This window comes from Pteropus medius, unplaced genomic scaffold (genome assembly GCF_902729225.1).
Source record: "Pteropus medius unplaced genomic scaffold, Ma_sr-lr_union100, whole genome shotgun sequence".
NCBI classification, from domain to species: domain Eukaryota; kingdom Metazoa; phylum Chordata; class Mammalia; order Chiroptera; family Pteropodidae; genus Pteropus; species Pteropus medius.
In genome coordinates, this window is record NW_024354875.1 from 2,803,220 (window position 1) to 2,830,128 (window position 26,909).

The 26,909-nt window shown below is 43.1% G+C and overlaps 1 protein-coding gene across 2 annotated transcripts in view; it reads left to right on the top strand.

Annotated features, from left to right (window-relative positions):
• DNER (delta/notch like EGF repeat containing) overlaps positions 1–24,680 on the top strand; it is a 259,893-nt gene extending 235,213 nt beyond the window's left edge. For both annotated transcript variants that reach the window (XM_039855323.1, XM_039855324.1), the window contains 4 exons: positions 8–121; positions 8,977–9,108; positions 18,491–18,737; positions 23,663–24,680. In XM_039855323.1, the coding sequence (XP_039711257.1) occupies positions 8–121; positions 8,977–9,108; positions 18,491–18,737; positions 23,663–23,774 (605 nt within the window). In that variant the 3' untranslated portion in view covers positions 23,775–24,680. The remainder of the gene's footprint in view (positions 1–7; positions 122–8,976; positions 9,109–18,490; positions 18,738–23,662) is intronic.
• The last annotated feature ends 2,229 nt before the right edge of the window (positions 24,681–26,909 follow it).

The following is a 26,909-nucleotide window of genomic DNA, read 5'->3' on the forward strand; positions in this document are numbered from 1 at the left end:
CCCATAGGAGCACACTGTGAGTCGTACAAGGACCCCTGCGCTAATGTCAGCTGTCTGCACGGAGGCACCTGTGACAGCGAGGGCCTGAACGGCACGTGTGTCTGCGCGCCAGGGTTCACAGGCAAGTGGACTGCGTGGTAAACTCACCCCCAAATCCCTGCGACTGCAGCCGCTAAAAACCCCGGGACCCTCCACACACACGGTATTTCAGAACGTAAGTGGGCGCGGCTGGGCCGAAGGTCCGTTTTTAAACAACGGGCTGTTCGTCACCGAACGAGGCTCTTCCTGAACTCAGCGGAGATCAGCAGCGCTGTACATTTCCCGGCCGTAGCCGGGACACGTGAGAAACGAGCCATCACAGTAACGCCCGAAAAGGTTTGTGTGAATGCAAGAAGGGGCAGCGCGGGATCAAATGTGTCCTCTGTATAAAAGCGACTAGGTTTTGAAAAATGAAAAGAGATGGTGAGAAGAGCCAGGAGACGCTCCAGGTTCTGGGTTGATCGCGAGCGAAGGTGTGAATGCCGCGCAGGTGGGCACTGGGCACGCAAGGGACAGAGAAAACCGCCCAAGGGCGAAGCAGGCAGGGAGGCCAGGGCCCGGTTCCAAAGGAGCCTCAGCGGCCACCGAGCTCTGAGTGGGAAGAGTCGCTTCTAAACTAGGGGGTCCAGACTAGCCGAGCTCCTTTACGTCACTCCTGTGGGCTCTGGGGAGTCTGCAAACGCCCCAAATCACATGCGCAATGTTGCATGTATGAGCATCTGCTGAGGGGGGCGCTCTAACCTTCATCAGATTTTCAAACGGAACTCTGAACCGCTGCGGCAGAAAAGGTTCCACTCTTTGCTTTGCCGACAAAACCCGGGACACTCTGTCCCAGTGTGTAGAGCAGGGGACACGTCTATGATTTCAGAGCTTTGCTCAACCAACAAAAGTACTGGGGTCACTCTGGTTTGCAGGTTGGGAAAGGCTGACCGGCAAGGAGCCCGTGGGAGCAGATGAGTATTTAAGCTGCAGGACACCATGTTGTCGTTGGCAGGAGAGACTTTGCCAGCTCACCTCTCCCCTGCTAAATCACCACCTTCCCGGAGCCTGGGTCCCCAGCCCATTCCCGGGGAGTCCCATTCGTGCTTCTGGGGAGCATGCCAACAGTCAAAATGTGGGAGAAGCAACTTCTGATCTTTCTATTTGTCTCTGTCACATCCTGTGCTTTCCTTTCGGGTTCGCCTGGGACTGGGGTGTGGGTTCACTCCAGAAAGTCATTCGCAGATGGTTTTGTTTTGCTGACTGGTTTATAAACACACACACACAGAGACATTTACACTCATCAATGATGCAAAAATAATATTGGGGAAGCATCCTGTTTTTTTTTTTTCCAGATATTTTTATCCCACGAATAATAAAAAGCGTGGAAGAAAAATTGGAAAGTATAGTGTGATAGGAAAAACATCACTTAAAACTTTACTACGAGGAGCTAGGGATAATGACTGGTAATTAATAACCTTGATATAATTGTACATCTATTTGAACATAAAAGGAATCATACTGCTCATACTATATTGTAACCGCCTTCTCCCTCACAAATATATGTATATCATAAATGTGTTTCCACATCAAGAAATATGCTCTTATTTTATCATTTTTACTAGCTGCCTTTTAGTCCAGTATATAAAATATCATTTTTTTTTTTAACCCATTGTCAATTCAGCCTTGGGAGAGTTGATAACTTTTCCGTTAGAAACAACACCGCAATGAATGTTCTTATATGTACGTCTCTGGGTGCTTATCTGACTTTTTCTTTGAGCTAATTTCCCAAGAATGAAATTCCAGGGTCCAGGAGAATAAGTACATATTTCCATATTTCTCTCCAGGAAACACCATTTTACCGATAGTCACCCCACCAAGAGTGCACAGGAGTATCTATTTCTTTGTTGTCACACAAATATTGAGAATCATCATTCTGGTGGCTAAAAACGCATTGAAGTATTGTTTTAATTTGTAGTTCTTTGATTCCTAGTGAGGTGGAATACTTTTTAAATATGTTTATGGCCATTCGTGTTTCTTCTTTTATAAACTCTATCTGTATTCTTTGTTCGCTATTCTCCTAGGCCATTTATGTTATTCTCCATTCTTGATTCGAAATAGCCCTTTATAATAAATTTATTGCATTTTATCTGTCATAAGTTGCAAATATTTTCCCACTGTCATTTGCTATTTAAATGTATATAAAGGGATTGTTTTATTTTCCATATATCATATTTAAATTTTATATAATTAAATCTTGATTTTTTTTTTGTTTTGTGCTAGAAAGAACCTATATGCATCAAGTTTTATAAATACACCCCTATTTTATTCCATTCATGTATGAGTTCATTTTGTTCATGTAAATGTTTAATCCATTTGAAATTTATCTTGGTATCTTATGGGAAATAAAATACAATCTCTTCTCCAGAATATTTAGCAAATCTCCAACTGCCCACTCAGCACTGACTCTTGGATGTCTCTCAAAGACACCTCAAACTTAGAGATTTTCTTCTCCTTTCTTTCTTTAAATATTTGCTAGCTCATTAAATGATGTTACTACCACCTGAAATTCTGGACAGGAACTGGGGAATACTTTGGTACTCTCTTATTCCTCTTCACCTGCATCCGACAACCAAAGGCCCCTGAAAACCCTGTAGAGGCTCTCACTTCTTCCTAGAGCCAACACAAGGCGACCTTCAGCTCCTGCCTGCATGAGTGCAGCCCCTGCCAACTGGTCTCCCCACACCTATTCCTCATCACCCCTAGGACGTCTCTGTGTACTTATCTGATTATCTTCTGAGCTAATTTTCCAAGCATGAAATCCCAGGGTCCAGGAGAATACGTACGTATTTCATACTTACGTATTTACATAGTTCCTGAAAATCTAATCTTGGTGCTCCCTACTTATAATTTGCCTATTGGGGAAAAAAATTGCCTATTGACATTTCATTGTCTTTCAGAAAAAGGTCAAAGCCCTTAACTTGACCATCGGGACGTGAGTGGTCTGGCCCCATTCAGCATTTCCAGGGCCCCTCACCTGCTTGATTCTGAACACCCCAGATTCTTCTCAGTGATGTTTTTTCCTCCTGTCTCCTGCCTCCCAGTCCTCTGTTTATCCATCCTCCCATCCCCCACTCCTAGGCCTTTCTTTATGGTCCTCACCCCGATCATAGCACACAGGAGGACTCTTCCACTGAAGTAGGTTCAAACATCACACTATTGGTCTTTGAAAACAACAGATGTCTATTTCTAGTCATCTCTGGTAATCTTTTAAAATGAAAAGGACCATCGAATGGTTCCTCAAATTGTTTGGAAAGTTGAACCGTTAATGTGTTTCACAGAACCCTGGTCCCATGAGATGCTCCACGGAAAAAATGTCTGTGGCCAAGTAAATTTGGGATACAGTAGACGCCACGTGGAGATTCATGAGATGTCTGCATACTAAGGCTCAGAGGGCTTACAGTAAAGAATCTTATTTGCCTTTATTTCCCAAATATATTTAATCATAGAACCATTATTCCCCCCCCTTTAAAAAGAACCTATTGTATTCTGAGAGCTGGAATTGCATTGGAGAGGTCGATAAGATATTTACTACCACCACGTAAGGAACAATGGTACCTCTGCTCTTTGAACTGCTACCTTGGAACCAGATACTCTTGCATTATACCTGAGGTTTAGCAAAACTTACTGTTGGCTAACTATTAAGTGCTCAAAAGCTCCCTAGTTGACTGAGTGGAGTGAAGTTGGCAGATCATTGTTATATAGTTAGATATTCAATCCAATGTCACATTTACCTTATGAGATCGGCTTTCAGTTTGTGATTATTTTGCTCTTCTCTTTCTAGGCTCTTTTTTTGTTGGGACCTTAGATTATCGATTTGAGACTTTTTCTCATTTCTGATGTATGCATTTAGTGCTATAAATTCTCGCCTCCATATTTCTTTGGCTGTGTCCTGCAAATTTTATTTTGTATTTTCATTTTCATTTAATTCAATTTTTTTTGGATTCCTTTAGATTTTCTTTTTGAACCATGGATTATTTATGAGTGGGTTATATACTTGGGACTTTCCCCCCACCCCCCACTCCTTTTGGCATTTCTGGGCTGCTGGCTTTTCCAGCACCTGGTCTGGAATATATGGGGTCAAAAGGAGACTCAGAAAGCTCACCATCGTGTTGTTCCTTGGGTCCTGAGATTTCTAGCCGCTCTGTCTCTTCTTGACCTCTCAGATCGTCTCATGTTTGTTTTACACATAATGTCTAGGGTTTTGCTTGTACTTAGTGAGGGATATAGGAAAAATATTTCTGATCCATCTTTTTGGAAGCGGAAGTCTCATTCTGACTGTTTTTAGATTTTTTCCATTATTATTGACTTTTAGCAATTGATTATGATGTACCTTTGTGTGATTTTGTTGGTGTTTATCCTGCATGGGATTTGTTGCACTTCTCGGATCTGTGGTCTTACAGTTTTTATCAAATTTAGAAAATTTTTAGCTACTATTCCACCAAATATTATTTTATGCCTCTTCCCCATTTCCTGGGACTCTTATTACATCTGTGATGAACTACTAAAAATTGTAAAACTGATCACTGAGTCTCTGTTGAGTTTAAAAACATGTTTTTCCTGAGCTTCAGCTTGTCTAGCTTCTATTGCTCTATTTTCAAGTTTGCTAATCTTTTATTCTGTAGCATCTAATCTGTTAATACCGCTCTGTATTGTTTTGTTTTTAATTTGGTATTTTTTCATATCTAGACGTTTCATTCGTTTCTTTTTTATATCTTCCATTTTTACTCTCATTGCTTTTTCATGTTTTCCTTTACATTTTGAGCAGACTCCTTGTTTACTCGCCATCATTTGTTGCCTCTAGGTCTCTGTCTTTTGAACAGAAGAAAAACCAGATTTTTCTTCTGGTTATGGGTTACGCATGTCTGCTTCTTTGCCTGTCTAATAATTTTTGTTTGATGCCGGACATTGTTAGTAAAGTCGTTGAGTGATTGGATTTATTGTCTTTCTTTTAAAAGTGCTGGCCTTTTTTTGTGGCAAGTAAATAAGTTACTTGTCAACCTGACTGATCCTTTCAAGGTTCATTTTTAATATTTGGGGGGATGAGTCTATGGTACCTTTTACTCAGGGAATGTCATGCTCTCCTGCTAAGGTGAATGCACTGGGCGATCAATGAAATATCTGTACTCTGACTTGTGAGAGTTTGGATCCTTCCCAGTCCTCTGTGAGCTTTGGAAACTGTTTATCTTTTATCTTGTTTCCCAGGCCTGTGGAGCTTCATTTACTCACGCATAAAACTCAGTAACAGACTCGAGGGACACAGCATATTCCTTATGCTCTTTTTACGAGTGGCTGTATCTTCTATGGTAGTCCGTCCTACAAATTACAACTCTCTCGGCCTCTACAAAATCCAGTTCTCCTCAGCTCGGTGAAACCATTCTGTTTTAAATTGGCTCCAGGCAGAAAGCCAAGACGATCATGGTACTCAGCTGTTTTGTTTCTTTTCTCTCAGCAGTCACGGTCATGCTCTGCCTGTTGTCCAATGTCTTAAAAGTATTTTTTTAAAAAACATATATTTCATCCACTTGTCTAATTATTTACAGTGGGAGGGCAAGACAGGTTCCAGTTACTCCATCCTGGTAGAAGAAATTCCAAATACTTTTTAAGATTCATTTAATCTGGAATGACATGCTTGTCAAGTATGAAGGCAGAAGTAAAGCACCCAGTTCAGTGCTTGGCACATAGTAGGCACATATTTAATACAAGGTATTATGATTATAATGATTTTCATCGATATCATTTAATGTGGGCTCTGTTAACCCAAGAATTTACTAACAGCAGTGACTTTTGATTTTTTAAAAATTTTTTTTCATTTTAATTTATCTGAGGAAAGATAAATTAAACAGTACACTTATAAATTTGCATAAATGCTACCAAATTTGATATCTATGATACATATTGCCTCTTAGAAAGTAGTAGATTGAAAATCAATTGTGAAAGATTTAAATTTCAGACTCCGATTTCTAGCCTTAGTCAAGTAGAAATTTCATTTTGTATTCTCTTTACAAATGTTATTTGCGCACGACAGCGATTTAAAATTGGTTTTTCTCCAATGCAAATTTTTTAAAAATAAGCAAATCAATGAAAAAGTCATTTAGCTAAAGCCAGCAAAAGCATAACGATTTATTAAGTCAATTATGAGTAAAGAAAGATGATATAATATACTAAGAACTTTTCTAGTAAAATAAGCTAGACTACATATTGCTTGGGACTGGAATAATGGGGTGTTGAAATGTATAAAAAAATACATAATACTCTCAATGTAAAGAAATGTAAATGAACCCAAACTTGCTCTTCATAATTCATTACAAATCTTTAAATGCCTTGCGTAAGACTGATGGCAAAAAGCGTGATCGCTGTAAGGCAGAGAACAGTCTTTGTTAGGAGTCTTCTGGTCGAAATTTTCCTTGAGTGCCTCCATCATCGAGATACTCCGTACTCCTTCCCCCAGCATGTGATACAGCGAAGGCATCAAACTGAGAGCCAGCTGGGGGAACACGGATTCAACTGGAAGCATAAGAGTGTTAGTCTGTAAAATAGGCCATTAGAATAAGTCTCAAGGTATCTGCGAACTCTATCGCTCCAGCGTTCTGCCAGAGCACAAGTGCTGTGGAATAGCTCTTTGGGCCCCCGGCTGGCATGGAGTTTATATCGTTAACTAATGTCATTTAATCCCCAGTATAGCTCTAGGGACCCTGTGGTGATGAAAGCCAGAGCGGGAAAGTTTTGGGATTCTCTCCGGGTTTTAGATATTTGATAAATGTTTAGAGAAAGAGTTCATCTTATTTTCTCCTGCCATTCTCTGTTTCTCCCAAATCCTTCCAATCTAGTGGTTCCCAAGAACACTTGGACTTCTCCTGATTATATTAGAGGTCCAAGAACCAAGTGTACACACTAGGGTGGCTCTGGATCCTGCATTTGGCATTTACCTCCTTGAGGAAGCTCTGGGCCAGAGCAGAGCAGGACTGGATGGACTGGACGAACAGCTCTGGGATTACCCATAGTTTAAGGAATTAGAAGCGTTTGACATTGGACTTCTGGAGCAGAGTGGGCTTTTGAGTTTTGTCAGACCCTAGAAGTAGGGAGAAGTCAGGTCGTTTCTACTGCCATTGTTGCAAAGACAACAAGGCATCATATATCAGAATTTGCAGTACTCTGATTGCCAGCTAAAGAAAGCTATTGTTTAGTAAATACTTCAATTCGGCTTGTCTTCCTAAATGGTTGGAAAGTAGAGGCAATGTATATATTTGTCAAGGCCTTTGATTTCATTCTTGTAGTATTTCTCAGTACTTTATTGTTTATATGTCTCTTCAACCAGACTACCACGTAATGCCGTTTGTAATAGTCTCGTCTCTGCCCTTCTTGCTCAGAGTGATTGCCCCATTAATAGAAAGACAACCCTTGAAATAGGTTAGTAAGAGGCAGTCAGTTTCATGTCTTTCCTATTGACGTAAATGACGATATTTACTTCGAGAAACAAATTCACTTAGACACTAGTGAATTATAATCAACCTACTAGGACCTGGAAGTACACGTCTCGTTTGACAGATTTTACTTCAAAAATGAAATAGTCGGATGCCGGGTATGAAAGGAACGTGAAATGAAACATACATGAAATATTTTAGTGTGAGATTCCTTTTCTAAAATGGTCCGTGAGTGTCATATGGTGGTTTTATAAATGCAAAGTAAATCAATAACAGATAGAAAAGTACTTCGGTGCTAATTAAGTAAGCCTGGAAGTAATTACGCAAGTGTACACCGACACATTGCCATTTGAAAGTGGATGAAATATTTGATTTTACTCCTTTGCTTTCGTCTATTACTATAACAGTGCTAGGAGAGATTTTTTTCCTTTTTTTTTAATATCAATTTTTACATTTATCTAAGCAAACGGAGGCCTATATCAAAAAATTTCTTTTCCTCATTTTCAAACTTTTGAGAGAGATTGCTTTCAATGTGAAGTGTCCTCTTCTATTCACCTTCGATGACATGCGTTTCAATTTCCGAAGCACGCCCCGTTTGTACCGACTCACAGTATGGCTTTCTAATCACCCGAAGATGTCTTCCTCCATGTAACTCTAATAACAAGCTCTTTCCTGTAAGGTGGGGTTTGGACCACGGTGACATCAGCTTGTGTCCTGGTTCATAAGTTTAAATCAGGCTCTCCCTCAGGGGGGACAAGGGTGTCCCAGAATGCCGGGTCAGGAGCTCTAGGTCACATTTTTCTTTATGGGGGAAAATTACCGTTGCCCAGGGAAAATTATTGTTCTCAGACGTCATAGCTGTCTCTCCAGTGGCCTGATGCTCTTTCCAAGCCTTTCAGTGCAGCCTGGGAGCATATTCGGGGACTTGGGAAGTGGAGTAAATTTTCATAATTGACCCAATCTAGGCACACAGCTGTGCCCTAGAACTATCCAGAAAAAGTCAAATGTCCAGACACACAAACCCTCGGCTACAAAAAAAAAAAAAAAAATCGTGAACTCTAAGTTTTCAGCTTCCTGGAGTCTCAGAAAAATAAGTAAGAAGATTCAGCCGACAAAATACAAAATAAACTAGATTTCTTTAATAAAATTAGGAACCCAAATTTGCTTTCCGGATAAACTTTTAAAAGGTTTGTTCAAACATGGGAATCAGCGTCAGTTAATTCATTTAATAGATTAAAGAAGATTCTTTGTACCAGTACCATTTTTTTTTCTTTTTTTAGAAGTTTTACTTAAGTAGACGATCCATTGCCTGGAATTTTGGGAGAGTTCTGTGCTTTATGCAAACGGCGAATCGTGTTCCATCGCTAGAGATCATGACCCCAGCCTCCCATCTTTGCTTTGCCAGAGAAGTGGTGGGTGACAGAGCCCCTGGTGCACCTAGCTGCCTCACGGCCACTTTTCTTTCTCTCTTTAGGCGAAGAGTGTGACATTGACATCAACGAATGTGACAGTAACCCCTGCCACCATGCCGGCACCTGCCTGGACCAGTCCAATGGTTATACCTGCCACTGCCCACACGGCTGGGTGGGAGCAAACTGTGAAATCCGTAAGTATTTCTGCCGCTCAGCTGCTGTCATTCAGCCTCACATTTTCATTCATCGAGAAGAGGGACCGACCATGTCCCGCCAGATGAGGCAGTGAGGCCCAGAGGGATCTCCTGAGTCACCACGCCTCCCAGATCCTAGTGTCATATTTTTTGCTCACCGTATTATGCCACTCGCACTCCTTCCTGAGTCTGAATTCAGCATTTCCACTGAGACGAGGACGTGCAGATGTCATCCAGAGTTCAGTGCCGCCCAACAGCCAAAAATGTGCTAAACCGAGAACATTAGGATCGTGTCACAAAATAGAGTCTCTGTGTTGAAAACATAAAAAAAAAAAAAAACACGCTGAATGTAAATTCACCTTGCGTTTCTGTCTTGAAGTGTCTGCAAATGTATTAGGTTCCATCAGATGTCTGGAGAAGAGTCCAGTGAGCATGAGCATAAAAGAAAATTTGAAAAACGTTTTGAGCTGCTGAGAGCTGAGTGTTCTCTAAAGATGAGCACAGAAGTTTGAAATGTCAGAATCAAGATTTTATACCTTCAAACAGTGTATCTACTAGGGTCGAGGTGAAAATGAGAAATGACATGGAATCAGGTTTTCGGTTGTCTTGTAAATTGCTAAGAATTCGCCTTTGGACAGTGTTTCCTTCTAATTGAATTTAGTCGGGGCAGTTAGATCTTTCATGAGCTCCCTCCTGGGGCCTCTCACCCCCTCCCCTACTCTTCATTGGGTCAAGACAGCTCATCTGCCTAGAGTTTCACAGGGGGAAGGTAAGTCTACATGGCCCTGTCTGTCTGTCTCCTGCTGAGCTGGCCTGTCGGCTGCCTCCGCTCCATGACATGTTTCAGGAGCGGGCCTCTCACTCATGGTCCACACTGACTGTGGCTGGATGGGCTCGTCTGATTCTTAGTGTGCGTCTGAGGTGGAGGTGGTTAGCATTAGGAAGCCTTATCCGCAGATATGGACCAGATTCTCCAACTTCAACTTGACCAATAACGAAGGTGCTATTTGGCCTCTTCTCTGCTCACGCTTCGTCTTTGCTCTTGACTCAGAGGTTGAGAGGGAAGAAGGTTTTAAGGCCTCCTCCTCCTCAGCCTCCTCAAATGCTCCTACGCAGAATGGTCCTCGGACCCACTGTCCTTGCTGAAGATGAGTGAGAAACACTCCCTTGTTGAAGAAAGGAGGAAGGAAGGGATGCTAAGGGCTGTGATGTGTAGGACGCGAAGACTAAAGTCGGTGTAGGATGTTAAGTCCAGTCTGGCAGGGTCTTTGGTGGGAAAGACTGCAGACTTGGGTTAGTAGGATCTTACTTCCCACCCTGGCCTTGGTACCCCCTTGTGGCTGTACTTTGTTGTGCTGCGTCTCAGTGTACTTAGCCATAAAACGGGACCAGTTTTCATTCTAAAAATTGGTAATATTGTGAAATGACAAATTTTGCACCCTGGGGCAGAATATCTAATTTATAGCTTTTAAATCTTAGTTGTGAAAATAAGTATGTAAGAGAGTGTGGAGAAGTCAGGGGCACACAGAATACCTTCAGGAAGTTCTGAGATAAAATTCTATAATTATAAAAAAATCTAAATTTTACTTCCAACGATGATAGTATAAGTAAAAGGACACACAAGGATGAAATAATAAAAAGGATAAAAGTTGGCTACATATTCTAGCTATGTGACCTGTACAAGCAAATTTAACTCTTGGAACCTCGTCTTTCTCACTTGTAGAATGGTGACAGGAAGGTGGCTGTGAGGATTAAAGGAGGCAAATATGTGCGTATTTCTGCTATGCAGTAGGCACTAAATAAATGCTGGTTGACCTCTCTCTTTCTTTCCACACTATTGTAGCTCCTATACTATGAGCTATGCCCGGGGAGGTGAAACTTTGCAATTGTCTGTTTAGACAGTGCATCTGCAGGGCATGGGCCACCCTGAGCGGCCGAGGGTGATGGCACATCTTGGTCCACGCTTGGGCTCTCTGTTTGCCCAGAACAGCGATTTCCACCTGATGATCTCATTTGCCTCTCTCCATGAAGCCAACGTATTGAAATAAATGTCATCACAGATTAGGCTCACAGTGCTGGATGCTTCCACCCTTGACCTGAGTGTAACGATGGAGAACATGCATGGAAGTTTCCAGTGAAGTGTAGCTGGAGTCAGTGGCCAGTGTCTAGAGAATTGGATCTGAATCACATGGAATGGATCCAAGGACCAGCATTATAAGCAGAGTCTGGCCTGTCAGCAGACAGGGAAGATGTAAGAGGCCTCCAGCCATGTAGAGCCACGGGACCTGTGGCCTCTGAGGTCCCTTTTTAACCCTGTGGGCATCTGCGAGCTTCCGAAGTGTCCAGCAACCAAGAAGAGGCTCCCTGGATGGTGTAAGGTCAGGCCAGGGAAGGTCAGATGTGCACGGAGAAGAGAGGGAGGCCTGGCCCATGCACCTGCTGAGCTGTCAAAGGCAGCATGGGAGCCTTGCATGGGCCCGACCTCTGCCTCCAGAGGCCACGTCGCCTGCCTCCTTTTCTTACTCACTCTGCTTTAGCCGCGTTTTCCTGCCTTCTCTTCCTCGAACAGGTCAAGTTCATTCCTGCCTTCAGGGCCTTTGCCTGTACTATTCCATATACCTAGAAGTCTCTTTCTTTCGATTTTAGCACACGTATCTTCTCAGCGTCTAGGTTTCAGCTTAAATGGCACTTTCTCAGATACCTTCCCCGGCCACCCGTATTAGTTTCCTACTGCACGTTACCACAAATTTAATGGCTTGAAACAACAACACAAATTTATCATCTTCTAATTCTGGAGGACTGGAGTCCAAAATGGGTCTCACTGGGGCCAGCAGCAGGGCTGTCTAAAGAAGAATCTTTTTCCTTGCCTTCTCCAACTTCTAGGGGCTGTCCACATTCCCCTCCTCTGTCCTCAGAGCCAGCTGTCACATCGTGCCGACCTCTGCTCCCATTCGTACACCTTCATCTCTCAGTTCTCATGCTTCTCTCTTTCGCTTACCTTACACGGACTCTTGTGATAACATTGGGCCCACCTGGATAATCCAGGATAATCCCTCCACCCACAAACCCTTAATTTAATCACACCTGCAAAGGCCCTTTTTCCATGTACGGTAACACACAGATTCTGAAAACCAGGACATGTTCGACCCTGGGAGACGAGGCTTCTGCCCACTAGAGCACCCTACCAGGAATGTCTCGTTTCTTCTTCCCGTGGGTCCTTAAACACTGTAATATTGTGGTATGATTTAGAAACAGCATTTCCTGTTACAGCACCATCTTAATCATTATGATGAGTATTTGCATAAACATGACAAACCAATGAAAGGCGCAGGATGTGGTAAGTAGAATGAATGCTGTTCTCAAGAACAGGAAACAGTTCCAGGCCTGAGGCTCCCGCCACCTGACCAACCGCAAGAGGGGAGGAAGGAGAATTCATTTTTAGAGCTCCGTTTCATCACCCATAAAATGAAATGTTTAGTGTTCTTCCTTCTAGCTTTAGAATTAGAGGATCCACCGTCAAAGCAGTATCATACTCTGCCAGGAAGCGCAAATATAATCAGGCAGATACTTCATTTTGCCTTTTCCCTTACAAAACACCACGGAATGTTTCCTAGTGCACAAGGAAAGAGAAATTCAGCATAAAATATATATAGGACACTCACAAATACACACTTAGAGTTCATACACATCCAGAAAACTAAGCCCTCGCCTGTGCAGGGTGCTGCACAGGGAAATGAATCACTTTTTCATTAGCCATCCCTAGAGATTCTGAGGCTCAGTGGGATTCACATACCATTTTAGTGGCTCCATGGCTACGTCCTATGCCCAGTGTTTACCTCAATAACGGATGTTTCTTAGAAATTTGCCTCTCTAGAGTTATTATTTGGCTTCTAGTAAGAAGCGGAAATTGAGTAGACCACAAAGATTTATTAAAACCATCAAGAAGATTAATGCAGTAGCTGTGGTGTTTTATACATATTCAGAGGCAAATGCAAACCCTAAATTCTGGAAATTAACTAACAACCCTGGTAAAATTTTAATTCTCTGCTACTTGTTCTTACAGTCTCAGGACTGATCATAGTTTTTTGTTTATTTGTTTTTGTTTGTTGTTGTTGTTTTGGTGGGGGGATTTTAATAAAAATTTTACTTTCCAAGAATCAAGGTCTAAAAATCAAAATTCCTGTCAATCTTTACATAGTGGTGTTATGTATCGTGTATAGGAGCCTTAGGGTTTATACAGTTAGAGTTACAGTCAATCTTGCTGATAGACAGTCGGCCAATTATGTGCACTGAACAGTTGAATCTATGGTTAAATATTGAATTAGTGATGTTCTGCAGTTGAGAAATAGGTGGATAGGCCATCTTGGATTGCGCATTCAATCAATAATCAAGGGCCTCTTATTGTCAGACGTCGAACGTGAGCGCATGATATAGAGATGAATGGCACAGTGTCCGCCTCAGGGGTGGCTCATGACACATAATGGGAGTTGCCATAGGGCTTTGTGCAGGCAGCTCCAGGAGCCCAGCGAAGGGGCCTGCAGGGGATACAGACAATGACCTGGGCCTCTTCTCTTCAGAATGTGTGGGATTTAACGATGGTTGAAGAAACCTATCAAATGATTATGTTATGTGGGCTGTCTTTATTGTACAAATCGGTTGGGTTCTTTGGTTCTTATTTTCATATCAGCTAGATTTTTAAAAAATAAAATGAATCTCTCTCCTCATTCAGACCTCCATTTCACTCCCCAGAGGTAGCAATTGTTAACCCCTTACTGTGGATTTTCCCTGGTGTATTCGGTCAGTACGTAAGTCCTTATTTTCTCCCGTACAAATGTGAGTGTTCTATAATACCGTTCAGCTTCTTGCTTTTATGCTTAAGAATATATTGATATTTATCATATACTGAGTGTTTATCCATGGTAGTTTATGCAGATTTTCTCCATTTGTTTAATGTCACTTGGTTTCTATTCTAGCCCCTCAAACCCTTTCTTCATATGCAGTCAGAAGCATCTTTTCTTTAAGTTTTCTAAGAACATATAGCCTTTTCCCTTTTTAAATTTTCTTCCAATTTTTTATTGTGTCAAAATACAAATAATACGAGATTAACTCTCGTAACCATTTTTAAGTGGATGTTCAGTGGCATTACATGCATCGTTGTGCAACCGTCACCACCATCCATCTCCAGAACTTTCTTCTTGCAAAAGTGAAGCTCTGTGCCCATTAAACACTAACTCCCATGACCCCCTGCCCTCAGCGCCTGGCAAGCACCGTTCTACTTTCTTTCTTTCTTTTTTATCTCTTCTTTTCTCCCACATCCCGGCCTCCGACGAGCCCACTTTTCTATTTTCCCTTGCTCTTAATCTCAGGCAGCCAGCACTATGTGTCAGGCACCTGACACATGGTAGGTGCTTAGTTAATATTTGTTCAGTGACTAGGTGCCTATGAAGAAGATGAGCTTTTCTTTCCATCCCCTTTCTTACTCCTTCCTCTTCTGATTATGATTAATAAGAGTTGTTAACTTTTTTCAGTCTCAACTCCTTTGATTGTCCAGCTTACTTTTAGCCGTGAAAAACATATAGAAATTTGAAATCCTTCCTCGCATTTGTTCCAGGCAGCAGATGGTTCAAAAATTATCTACTTATCTAAGTGACGTCTACACAAAACACAGTCCCAACTTACTTACTTTCACACTTTTTAAATAAATAGGTAGACATATTAGCTATTCTAGCTACATTCACCTAGGTAAATGAAAAAAAAAAAAAGAGAGATGGACGCTATAGCTTAGAATTCAATTAATGACTCCAGTGACATCTCTTTTGGTGGAGGGGAGATTGTTGGTAGGTTTGGTTTTATTCTCAGCTTGGCCATTAACTGCCTTTCACCTTGAGCATCCCTTCCGGTACAGCCCCTCTCCCTAGCTCAAGGTGATATTTTAGGACCAGTTGAAATAGTAAATGCAAAAGCACTTGGAAAATACAAAACCTCCAAGAAATTGAGTTTAAGCCGAAATACCAATGATCCCTCAGATCCGTAACTGTGACATTTTTTTCCCTGAGCAGTTTGTGCACACAGATCCTGGTCACGCACCTGCTGGGGCTGATGAGATCACCTCAGCCCGCGGGCACTGGTGCATGATTCTTCCCCAGGCAGTGCCGAAGCCAGCGTAGTAAATGATTCATGCACTGGGACTCTAGGACGTGGCAGAACGATGACTTACGAGAGCGCGTGGCCCCAGAAACGGCAGCTGCAGCCACCTGGTGCAGATCAATTTGCTGCCTCTCAGACCAAGCGTTGGATTTATTCTCCTCCAGCCTGGTTGCTAATCTGATTAGTGTGTAAAGCAACCACATTTACTTATCAGAGAAGCTGTAGATGACAATAGGCAGAAAAAGCAAAGAGCGGGGATGCGGGGAAGGGAGGGAGGTGGATAGCTGAGGTTTTAGGAGAAATTTCGAGAAAGTTTTCCCAAAAGTCCAAACAGCTTGGAATACAGAGTTTGGGGAAACAGAGCAGATGGTCAGACACGCGAGCGTTTAGGCAGCTCCTCAGACCTGGGACAACGTGCAGGGCACAGGACCCGGCACAGTCGTTTTTCCGGGGTCACGGCCTTGTGGTTGTGTGCTCCCTGTGTGGACGCAGTTCAAATAAGCTATTTGCACGAGGTCATGCATCAGCCGTGAGGTCCCTAACTCAGGTGGTCCTGCCGTAGCAATCAGAGCCGGAGCAGAAACAGCACTGGCTGCCTCTGTATTGATGCTAAGTGAGTGTTATAGCATGCTCTGTGCATGTTGGACTCCAGCCTGCAACTGGATTTTTCAGAGCATGTTGAAACACTTGCAAACCAAGTGAGTCACGCTTCTCTTCCAGCCAGGAAAATGAGTTGTCTCTCAGTGTGCCTAGTTATTGCCAAGTGAAATGGTTGCCGGTTTGGGGGCGGGGTCTCGGTTCCAGTTTCACAAAAGACGTTCTGTCTTCCACTGCGACCATTTCTTTGCAGTGATTTATGTTGGTCCATCTGCCTGTATGTGCATTGGCTCAGAGGGAACAGCGACTATACTGATGGTTAGTCTTTCTGCTCCACGGGCGGTGCGAGCTCAGGTGGGCAGGCTCACATGGCAAAGCGAGGCTTCGAGGGTGAAGCCTCGTGAAAAACGCAGGAGTCACGAGATCTGGACGCAGACTCAGGAGTCACTTTATTCGTCCCATTCTTCTTAAACTCTCAGGCACCATCCAGGCTCTGGGCATGTGTCATTTTCCCATGAGGCTTCTAGGAAATGGGGTCTGTGTGCTTGGATCCTTGTTTGGGTGTTTATCTGTCTTCTGCAGACTGTGACGTTTCAAGGCAAAGAACAGCTGGTTCTCAGAGTCTGTGGTCACTGAAGAGGTTGCAAATACTCTCCCCTAAAATGAGAAGAGTCCTGAGGAACTCAGGCCTGTTCTCATGCCCCCATTCCCACCTCCCTGCCCCCCGAACCCATTTCCAGGCGCCTGGAGTCCCGACGTGGCAGCGATGGCCTGGAGGTGGCGGCGGTACAAGCAGAGAAGGCATCCTCTTTTTGTCAGGAGCTTAGCTTCTCTTTGGTCTTCCCTGGCCCTTTCTAATTTTCACAGCTTCCTTTCAAATCTCGATCATGTTACAGAGCATTCTATCTGTGTGCAAGGCTGTCAATAGGACCCAAGTGACGCTCCTGATCTGTGCCAGACACACAGATTACATCCTAGCCTTCCATTTTTGCCTTGAGCATACAGGTTGGTGCTTTTTTGGAGTGATGCTCGAGAGCCTCAGCTCAGGGCATGTGGCACAGAGGACACCAGCCTCCTTCTCTTTAACTTTTCCTCTTTTACCACCTGAACTGCTTCTGCATAGGGACTGCCTGCCACATAAGCAGCTGGGGAGTTTCTTACTTTTTTTTTTGAATGTGGTTTTTAGCTTATGCTCACAGCAAGCCTATGGGGTATATGTTGCTATTTTCATCTTATAAATGAAGAGAGGTCAAGTAAACGTTGTAGCCTGGATTGAAAGCAAGGTTGCTGTGATCCTAAGGCGCACATTCCTTCCACTAGTTATTTCGGAAGATAATCCCATGGGTGTTTCCTTCAAATAATTTATTGCTCATTTTTAAATTATTGTAAAAGGAATACGTTATTACTAAAAAAAAAAAACCTGGAAAAGGCCTCAGAAGTATAAAGACAGGCAGAAAAGTCATGTGTAATTCTGTCTGGCAGAGATCACTGTTGTTAACATGTTGCCGTGAGAGGCAGAGTCTAAGGACTCGGATGGAGACTTGCATCTGACAGACTTGCCCAGGAAGTGACGTCATCTTCCTAGGCCTCATCTCTAAGTGGGGAGAGAGAAGAACATGTCTTCTGGTGGTTGTAATGATTAAATGAGATGTTTTCAAAGAGGTTTAGTCCATAGTAAGAAAAGAACAAATGTTTATCATTATTATCACTCTGTCCTTCTGGGCTTTTTAGCATGTGGATAGACATTTTATGCTCCCATGCAATCGTTCCATACGACCAGGTCCTGTGTGGTAACCTTCTCTTATCCTTTTGCTGCTTGATGAATATCTTTCCATCTCACCAAGAGTTCACTATTTAGGTTGTTTCTCACCTTTCCACTTTTAGAAATTGTGTCATCTATTGGTGGGATAAAGAAATTGTGTCATCTATTGGTGGGATATGAAAGTGGGGACTCTAGCTATATTCTGTAACATTTTGTTTTGTCGAAAACAAACTCACACAAAAAATGAACATTTATTAACTTTGGCCAGTTCATGGGTGTCTGTGCTCATTTTCCGAACCCTTTTCTAAATGTGTAACAGTTGATAAATTAACATTTAAAAATTGTGATGGCGAGAGGAACATCCTCGTACACGGGCTTTGTGTATTTATGGCTTTATGTACCGTAGGACACTTTCCTCAGCATAAGTTCCAAACATTGGCATTTCCTGGTCAGAGAATACAGCGTTTACTCCACACAAGGGCTGTCTGTCAACTTACACCTTCCCCATTTCTGTACGTTTGTCAAACGTCGTTACCCAAAATTTTATAGAATATTTGGGAACTGACAGAGGAATTGCATTAAAAAAATACTAATAATGCTAAACAGCTTTCTGTATGTGTTTCTTTGGTGAATTCCTCTCACGTCCTCTGCCTGTTTTTCCGTGGCATGTTCCTGGTTTTCCAGAACGATTTGTAAGAGGTCGTTATACACTGACGATATTAATTAGCCCTGGATCTGCATTATTATCTGTAGGGAATCATCCTTCCTAGTATGGACGGCCCTTAGATTTTAAGTTACCCGTGCAAGGGTGGGAAGGATCTTCCCGTGCTAAAGGCCACGGCTCGTTGCCAGCGATTTGCTTGTTCTCACCTTCAGACCTCCAGTGGAAGTCCGGGCACATGGCGGAGAGCCTCACCAACATGCCCCGGCACTCGCTCTACATCATCATCGGGGCCCTGTGCGTCGCCTTCGTCCTCATGCTGATCATCCTGATCGTGGGGATTTGCCGCATCAGCCGCATCGAGTACCAGGGCTCTTCCAGGCCGGCCTACGAGGAGTTCTACAGCTGCCGCAGCATCGACAGCGAGTTCAGCAACGCCCTCGCCTCCATCCGGCACGCCAGGTGGGCCGGGAGGACCGGGGGAGCCAGGGGGACCAGGTGGGCCAGGGCGCCCACTGCAGAGGCAAGAGGAGGAGGAAGGGAGAGGCTGGTCTCACATGCGCACTCCTGGTACCAGGGTTCTGTTGTGGACAGGACTTTACACCTGCACAGAGGTTTAAGGTACGATAGAACCTATTGAAGATTGTTGGTGGGGACAGATCCTTAGGCTGCCATGTAAGCAAATCTCTTTTAATTTGCTGCTAACTCTGTTTGCATGGAAGACGTTCATTCATTCGATTTGTGTTTATCCGTGCTATAAATGTCTGATTCTTAATTACTGTAAATGGAATAGTGTTCAGTAGTTTCTTTTGGGAATGTCTCTAGATACGATGCTCTTCAAAGAGTTGGCATGGATTTAAATTATGGCGTTTGATTTAAGGGTTTCCTTAAAAAATGATCAGCAGCTATCATTCCGCTTAGAGCTCCTATCGTATAAAACAGTATCTTCTTCCAGAGGAGAGAATCGTGGAGGGACAAAGAGTTGGTGTGGAATCACAGAGGGACCTGAGTTCGCACTTTGAGGGACCTCACTGAACCCAGCCACTCCCTCCCTGACTCGGGACTGTAGACAGGTCATTTAACCTCCCGCAAAACAGTTCCCTCCGCTGTAAAAAGAGAGAACTCCACTTCATTAGACAATTACGACAATCAAATTAAATTTCAAGTATTTGAGGATTGTACAAACAGATAACACTATATTCGCTTCTCCAAATCTATCACATATTACAAAAATTAGCTAATCTAACCTTTTGCTAACTTTTGCAAAGAATATTTACTACAAAAGTACTGGCAATATTGTCTGTTAAAGAACACCATCTTTTAATTATAGAGCAAGCTGAAACACACAATTCAGAAAGTCAGTGTGCCACAGTAAAAGGGGGCCAAGCTTGGCGTCTTACAATTGGGGCTCCAGGGAACTGTTAGCCACATACTCCTGGTTGGGATACTGATATTGATATAATCTTCGTCATATATCGATATAGATCAAGACACAGGCAGATCCAAATTCTGTCTGAATGTCATAGAAACTCATAGATTCAGAAAGTTTGCTTTCTTCGAAAGGAAACCCCCAAACCCAAGACTCAGATCTTGCAGTGATTCTCCAGGTGGTGGAGCTGAGGTCACATCTGATTGCTTACTGAAGCGAAAGCCAGACCCGGGCAATGGAAGAGAAATCGGGAGACACAGCCATCTGCCCCAGGGCCTCGGTGGGGCAAGGGCAGTTTCTTCGTGGGAGCTGCACCAGCCTTACTGCAACGACTATGAGGCAGGAAAGCGAGTTCAACCCTTTTCAAGTCGGGCCCCGCACAGCTGCCCATCAAGGGCTCCTTTCTTTAAGCATCAACTCAGCATCGTCAGTTTCTAGAAAGCCCTGAGGCCCGTCCCTGAAAATCTCATCTTAATTGTTTATTTGACTCTTTCCTTCACTAGCTCGTGCGTGATGGGCAGTGGCTTTTTACTACATGTCCTGTGGGTCCTGGCACATAACCGACCCTTGAAGTCTTACTAAAATTTAGTCTGAAATGAATGGATGATCTTGCTTAGTGGTTGGCAGGGGCTGGCTTCATCTGCCTGAGAGACAGATTCATCCCAGGGCACCAGCTTAGTAAGTGGTTCCAGCCTGCGGGAGTTTTTGCAGTATCCTGAAATCATCGGATGAGAGTAGACGATGTGAAAAGGCGATGAGAATGGACAAATTTCTTTGTTGCTCAAGGGTCTTCGTGGAATGATTTAGCTCACCAGAAAGAGCAGAATCTCTGCTTGATCCTGGGATGTCCTGGGTACCTGAGAAATCAGATCATCTCCACTCTCAGAGTGATATCTGGCTAAGTAAGATCCTTTTGCATTCAAGAGGAAGAATATTTTATTTCAGCTTCCGAATAGTTTAAGATACATTCTTCTGGGCTCCCTGCTTATAGAGCCTACTGGGAAGATATTTAACTGAATACTCTTGGAAGGAAAGGAAAAACTTGAAAAGATTTACAAACCTGGTTCTGATTTGGTGCCAATTTTTACCAAAAAATACTTACTGCAGAATTCCTAACCAAACATGCACCAGTGACTGCAGATAAAACCATTGAAATTAATGCAATACCCTCCCAAATATCTGAGAATGCTCTCGTCTAAAGATTTATTTAGTTTGAACCTGTGGTTTTTACAGCATGGCTCTTTAGACACCCTGCCTGGGTCCCTGGCTGGTTGATCCTTTTTACTTCCTTTTCCTAGAAACCCTAGAAAGGCACTGACAAAACTATAGTCTTTTTAATATTACCGTCTCCCTAGTTTTCAGCAGCGGCCTCTACCTGATGTTCATTTCATGGTCTGTCTCCCATCCTGGAGGTGACATTGGATCAGAATGGCTGCAGTTTAGCATCTGCGCAGGACAAACACTCCAGTGCGTCATCTGTGACATTCACGAGTGACTGAGAAAGTGTTTGGTGATGTCAACAATCAGTTGGTGCTGGCGCTGGGTTCAGAAGGAGGCCCCTCTCTCTCTTGTCCCAAGAGTCATCTGTCCTATGGCTGCTTTGCTTACACTCAGGCTGGAGAGAGTTTGTAACTGACTGGCAGGAATGAAGCTATGATTCTCCAAGTGATGGAGCTGAGGTCACATCTGACTGCTCACTGCTTCACGAGCTATAAGCGTCTGATCACAGAAAAAAAAAGAGAGAGAGCTGTGAAAGGACGTAATTGCTTTTTCTCGAATAGCCTCTCCTGATTTGGGCCTTTTTCAAGGTCAGATGCCCCTGACATTCTCCGCGATATTGTTTTAGCTGTTGACTTTCAGAGGAGTATGAACTAGAAGAAGGTGCGCTCTTTGATCGGCCTTACGACTGGTTGCCATAGCTTTTGTTTTCCTAGTGCAATAAAGTATACAAGGCTTGTCACCAAATAGGTTCAGATGCCGGTGAAGTTGATACTGCTGCTGCCACGACTCTTTCAGTGTTTCTGTGATGGCTAACATGGCCGGACACCTGTGTCACATCCTTTGGAGAGAGGGATTGTGAGTGATTCTTACAGTCTTCGTGAAGGGCCTCAAAATATGCTACTTTGGGGCCCATCCAGTCTTTGGGTCTCTGTGACGACTCAGCTCTGCCCGGTGGTGTGGAAGCAGCGGCATCATGAATGGACACGACTTTGTTCCAATAAAACCAGATTTAAAAAATAGGCCACCGGTCGGAACCGGCTTGCAGGCTATCGTGTGCTAGCCCTTGGTCTACATTATAATTTTGTCTAGCTGTTTTTTTATACGATCAAAATTAATTAAATTAATATTTTTAGTGGCATTTTGTTACCAACGTACCTTGCTGTTTTAGGAGAAATACACTGTCAAAACGTTTGCACCTTAAAGCACCCTCTGCAATTTTCAGACTTGGGAGAAAGTGTGAAGATCCGATTGGCTTCTGTACCGTTGCCCCCTTTCTTGGTCTCAGATTAGGAGGCCCTCACTCAATGTAAATCAACTGGCCGCGGGCTGGAGCCCAGTCCATATTTATGCACACGCAATCCTGACCTTCAGGAAGATTTCGCATTTTAGACACGATTTTACCGAAGGCTTTTAAATATTGCAGTAAAAGCTGTGGGCTTCTCGGTGGCAGAAGGCTTTAACTCTTTATCTCTGCATTTTGCCTGGTGCCCACCTGGCATGATTTATGCCTTGGCGCTCCTGAAGGAATTTCAGGAATACCAGATTGAAGAATGTTTAAAAATAAAAGGTCATGGGAAGAATGCAACGTTTCTCATTTCCCATTCGATTCTATTTCTCATCTCTCTGTGTGAGAAGACAGACTTTCCCAGACATCAAAGGAAGAAATAGGACAGGTGAAGAGACGAGCTGTAAGCTGCAGTGAATAAGCCTCTGATGTCCTCGGGTGCTCATCTAACCAACGTTTTTAAAATTGGAGCTCTTTTAAAATTTCCTTTTTAATGAGCCTCGTTGGACTTGAAACAGTTAAAAAAAGTTGTCTATAAAAGGCAGGAGAGGTGGCAAGTTACTGTGTAAGATTGTTTAAATCATAGTGCACTCCAGGGACTTTTAGGGAAGGTGAGGTCTTGAATGAAAGAGACCACCCAGAAGTTGAATTGGCTTTATTTTAATGATCGCCACTTAGCACTGGTTAGTTAGGAAGTCCCGACATTGGATTTCGACACTCCCGGCTTCTGCTCATCAGTCCTGCTGTCAAGGGGCTTTTGAAATATAATATACAGATCCGTTGGGACAATGGCTTTGTGCTCAGAGTAAAAAAGAGTGGCTCACGTATATATGTGGCTGTTGGGGAGTAAAGGCGGGTGGGATCGGATGGTGGGCGCCGGCATGTTTTGTGGACAAACACCTCCTTATCTGAAGTCATTTCCTCCCTCTACCTATTCCTTATCTTGGAACCTCAGAAGCCCACCGAGCCTTCACACAGCCCTTCTGTGAGTCCCATGGGAGGAGCCGTCTGTCTGTCCACGGTCCAGGGAAGGCCACCCTGCCGTTGTGCATTCCAGGCTCGAGAGTGGATGTAAAAAAAACTTGCCTTTCCAAATCCCTATGAGCCTCAGAAGAAAAAGACAAATCACTACCCGTTCTTTTAAAACCCATTGTAGAGCCGTCACGCCTGATCGCTTTGCCAAGATCCAACCTACAAGCGCCAACATTAATTTGGACTCTACGTTTGTTGAAATCTATTTCTCACCTCCTGCACCAAAGACTAATATTTATACTCATTCATTGTTGCTATGAGGAAGTCTCCAATTTCCGTACTCGCTAGAGAATATATTCTTTAGGGAATTTTTATAGTTCCATTTGATTCTTGAATATAAGTTTTTCTCTTCATTTGCCTTTAATAGGACTTGAGATCCAGTATATATCTAACCAGAGTTCTCTCTCCCTGTGATTTTAGGTTTGGAAAGAAAGCCCGGCCTGCGATGTATGACGTGACCCCCATAGCCTACGAGGATTACAGCCCGGATGACAAACCCTTGGTCACACTGATTAAAACAAAAGATTTGTAATCATTTTTTGGGGATTATTTTTCAAAAAGATGGGGTACTACCCTCATTTAAATATTTTTAAGAAAATAAAAAGCTTAAGAAATTGAAAATGTTAGCTGCTCAAGAGTTTTCAGTAGACTATTTAAGAACTAATTTTCTGCAGCTTTTAGTTTGGAAAAAAAAAATATTTTAAAAACAGAATTTGAGGAGTCCATAGACTACATTTTAATGTACTTTCGGCTCTCTAAAACCTATGCTGCAACTAGTGTGTGGTCTTTTCATGGTAGACAGTGTCATGACACCCAGATTAATTTCTGTGGCTGGTGCAGAGTAAGTCTAATCAACGGTAAGTTTCAGTTTGATATGCCAGCGCTGGCCTTCTGAGTAGAGTTAGGAAACCATGTAGAGTATGATGCATAGAACAATATACCCGTTACTTAAAAAAGAAGTCTGAAGTGTTTTGTTTTGTGAAAAAGAAGCTAGTTAAATTTATTATTCCTAACCTGAATGAAATTAGCCTCTGCCTTATTCTGTGCATGGGTAAGTAGCTTGTTTCTGCACTGTTTTGTTGAACCTTGCGAAAACACCGTTTCGGTTCGTTTTTGTCGTTTTCAGTCTTCTAGCTAGGCCTGGAAAACGTGCGTAACGAAAGGGCCTAGCGAAGCAAGTCATGATCGAAATTGAATCTATATTTTCTTTAAAAAGTCGAGGGGTTTATATCGTGAGTAAGTTAAATTTACGTTGGTGTTAGTCGCTAAGAGGTAGTAAACGTAAGAGAGTCCTGGTTCCTTCGGTAGTGAGTATTTCTCATAGTGCATCTTTATTTATACCCGGGACATTTTTTTGTGGCTGTATTTGATTGATATGTGCTTCTTCTGATTCTTGCTAATTTCAAAGAATATTGAATAAATGTTACCAAGTCAAGGATGCGCTTGTCTCTCATTCTTTCAAAATTATACAAAACGCTTTGGCTTTGATATTGATTATCAAATAAACCATCCTGCTGTTTTATTACACTTTAAATGTTCCAAGGGGTTCAGTTCTGTGGCTGGCGGAGCGCATCTCTGTGCCTTCCGGAACCCTCCCGACCTCCTAATTGTTGGTGAACCATCTCTACCTTCTCATAAACGTGAGAGATGGGAAAAAAATAACAAGAATGCTCATCTTAACTTTTGCAGCAGGATTTGCCAGTGAGATGCGGCGCGTGTGAATATTGAGGTGCATCGAAACCCAGAGATGCTGCTAAGCATGACGGGCAGGGAGCATCTTCTACACTGCTTTCCTGCGGGGGTGACGCGCAGCTACCTTAGCAAACAGCGACTCGGTCCATAGAAACATGAAGACAGTGTAGAGCCACACCGGGTTCAGTGCCATTTTGCATCTAAGTGTTGTGCTGAAGTCTCAGAGTCATTTTTTTTTTTTAAATCATTTAATTTTCACACAGTGGTGTTTGGTAAGGCCAAGAGAAGCCCCGGAATCAGGTGCGAGGGAGGGCTTTAGGCAAAAAGAAATATTCAAGATGCTTTTCCTTCCCTCTCTTCCCACAAAACATCTGTCCCAGATCCTACAAATGACATCACAGTGCACTCGCACTCTGATTATTAAATGATACAGTGCAACGTGTCAGTGTTTTTAGTTTAAGCGTTTGGAAGTGAAGGATGAACAAAGAACAAAGTATGAACCCTATGGTTGAGCACCTGTGGGAACACACAGACCTTGCTTACTCCCATCTCGCCGTTGAAGCTGCTGGCCGCGTGGCACACAGACACCTCCATCTACAGGTGGCAGCCGGGGAACGATGGTGGATTCTGAACTCCGTTTTCTCATTGAACCCTTTGCCCACCCCACCCCCACAATATCCATGCCGCCATGTCTCCTCCTCTTCTTGGTCTTCATTTGGGAGCTGCTTAGATCACGCACGCTCAAATGATTTTCAATCTCCCAAATTTTTAAATTCATTGTACGTGATGCCCCTGAAAGGACTTGTTCGGAAAACTGAACAGTCTTTGTTCAATCATCATTTGTCTTTCGAAAGCAAATTCGTGCAGCCTACCAGACCAGGTTCTGGCACACTAGTCTGGCTTCTGACAATCTGACAACCGACATCGAAGACGTTTAAAGACGTGCACTTATTCGTTTGGATGTTTAATGATAATCCGTCTTGCTGAGCACTTAATCTGTGTCAGGCAGATGGTGGGCGACGAGAGCCACACAAAGGGATTCTGGCTCCCGAGTTCACCGTCATCTAATAAATAAATACAGAATTTTACCTAGAAGAGCATGGCGAAGGAAAGGTGAACGCGGCCACTTGGCGGCTCGTGGGCGGCAGAGTGGGTTGGAATCCTGCTTTAATCATTCACCTGCTAAGAACTTTGGGCAGGTAACTCTCTGAGCCTACGCTTCGTAATTTGGGAAGTGGGGGTCATGATGGGATTGTAGCTTCCTTGAAGGGCCACGGCGAGAATTAAACAGCAGCCTGCATGTAAATCACTTCACCCACGTCCAGCACACATTCGGCATCGAGCACGTGGTGGCTATTACTGCTGCTGCCTTTGATCCTATTTAGATATAGACCATAACTTTCACAAAGAAAGTTAATGAGTTTGCTTTGATGGTTCATGGCGGCGATCCACAGTTCGTGCATTGTAAATGGTGTAAGAGTCACTAGCCCTCCAAAAGCCTGGAACGCTTCCCCTGACTGTGTCAAATGCTCTGCCACTTTGCTGTTACTTTGCACTCTCTGTGAAAAAAGCTTTTGATAAACCCCTTGATTTATCTTGTAAACTCAGAAGACGTGGTCACACTGTCCAGCAAGTGGCTGAAACTAAAATGAAGCTGCCCCTCTGAGACAGATGGGGTATGATCTCTACCACTCCCTGTGGTCCCGCTGACACTAAAAATGAACAGTTTTGTTTCAATTTTATTGAGACATAATCGACATACATCACTGTGTAAGTTTTAGGTATATGGCATAAAGGTTTGACTTATACATTATGAAATGATTATGGTAGCACGTTTCGTTAACACCCATCCATATAGATACAATACAAAGAAATGAAGAAAAAATAATTTTCTCCTGGTAATGAAAGTTCTCAGGATTTACTGTTTCTCCTCCATCTCTTACACAGTGGTGGCTGTAGTCTTCATATCCCTAGT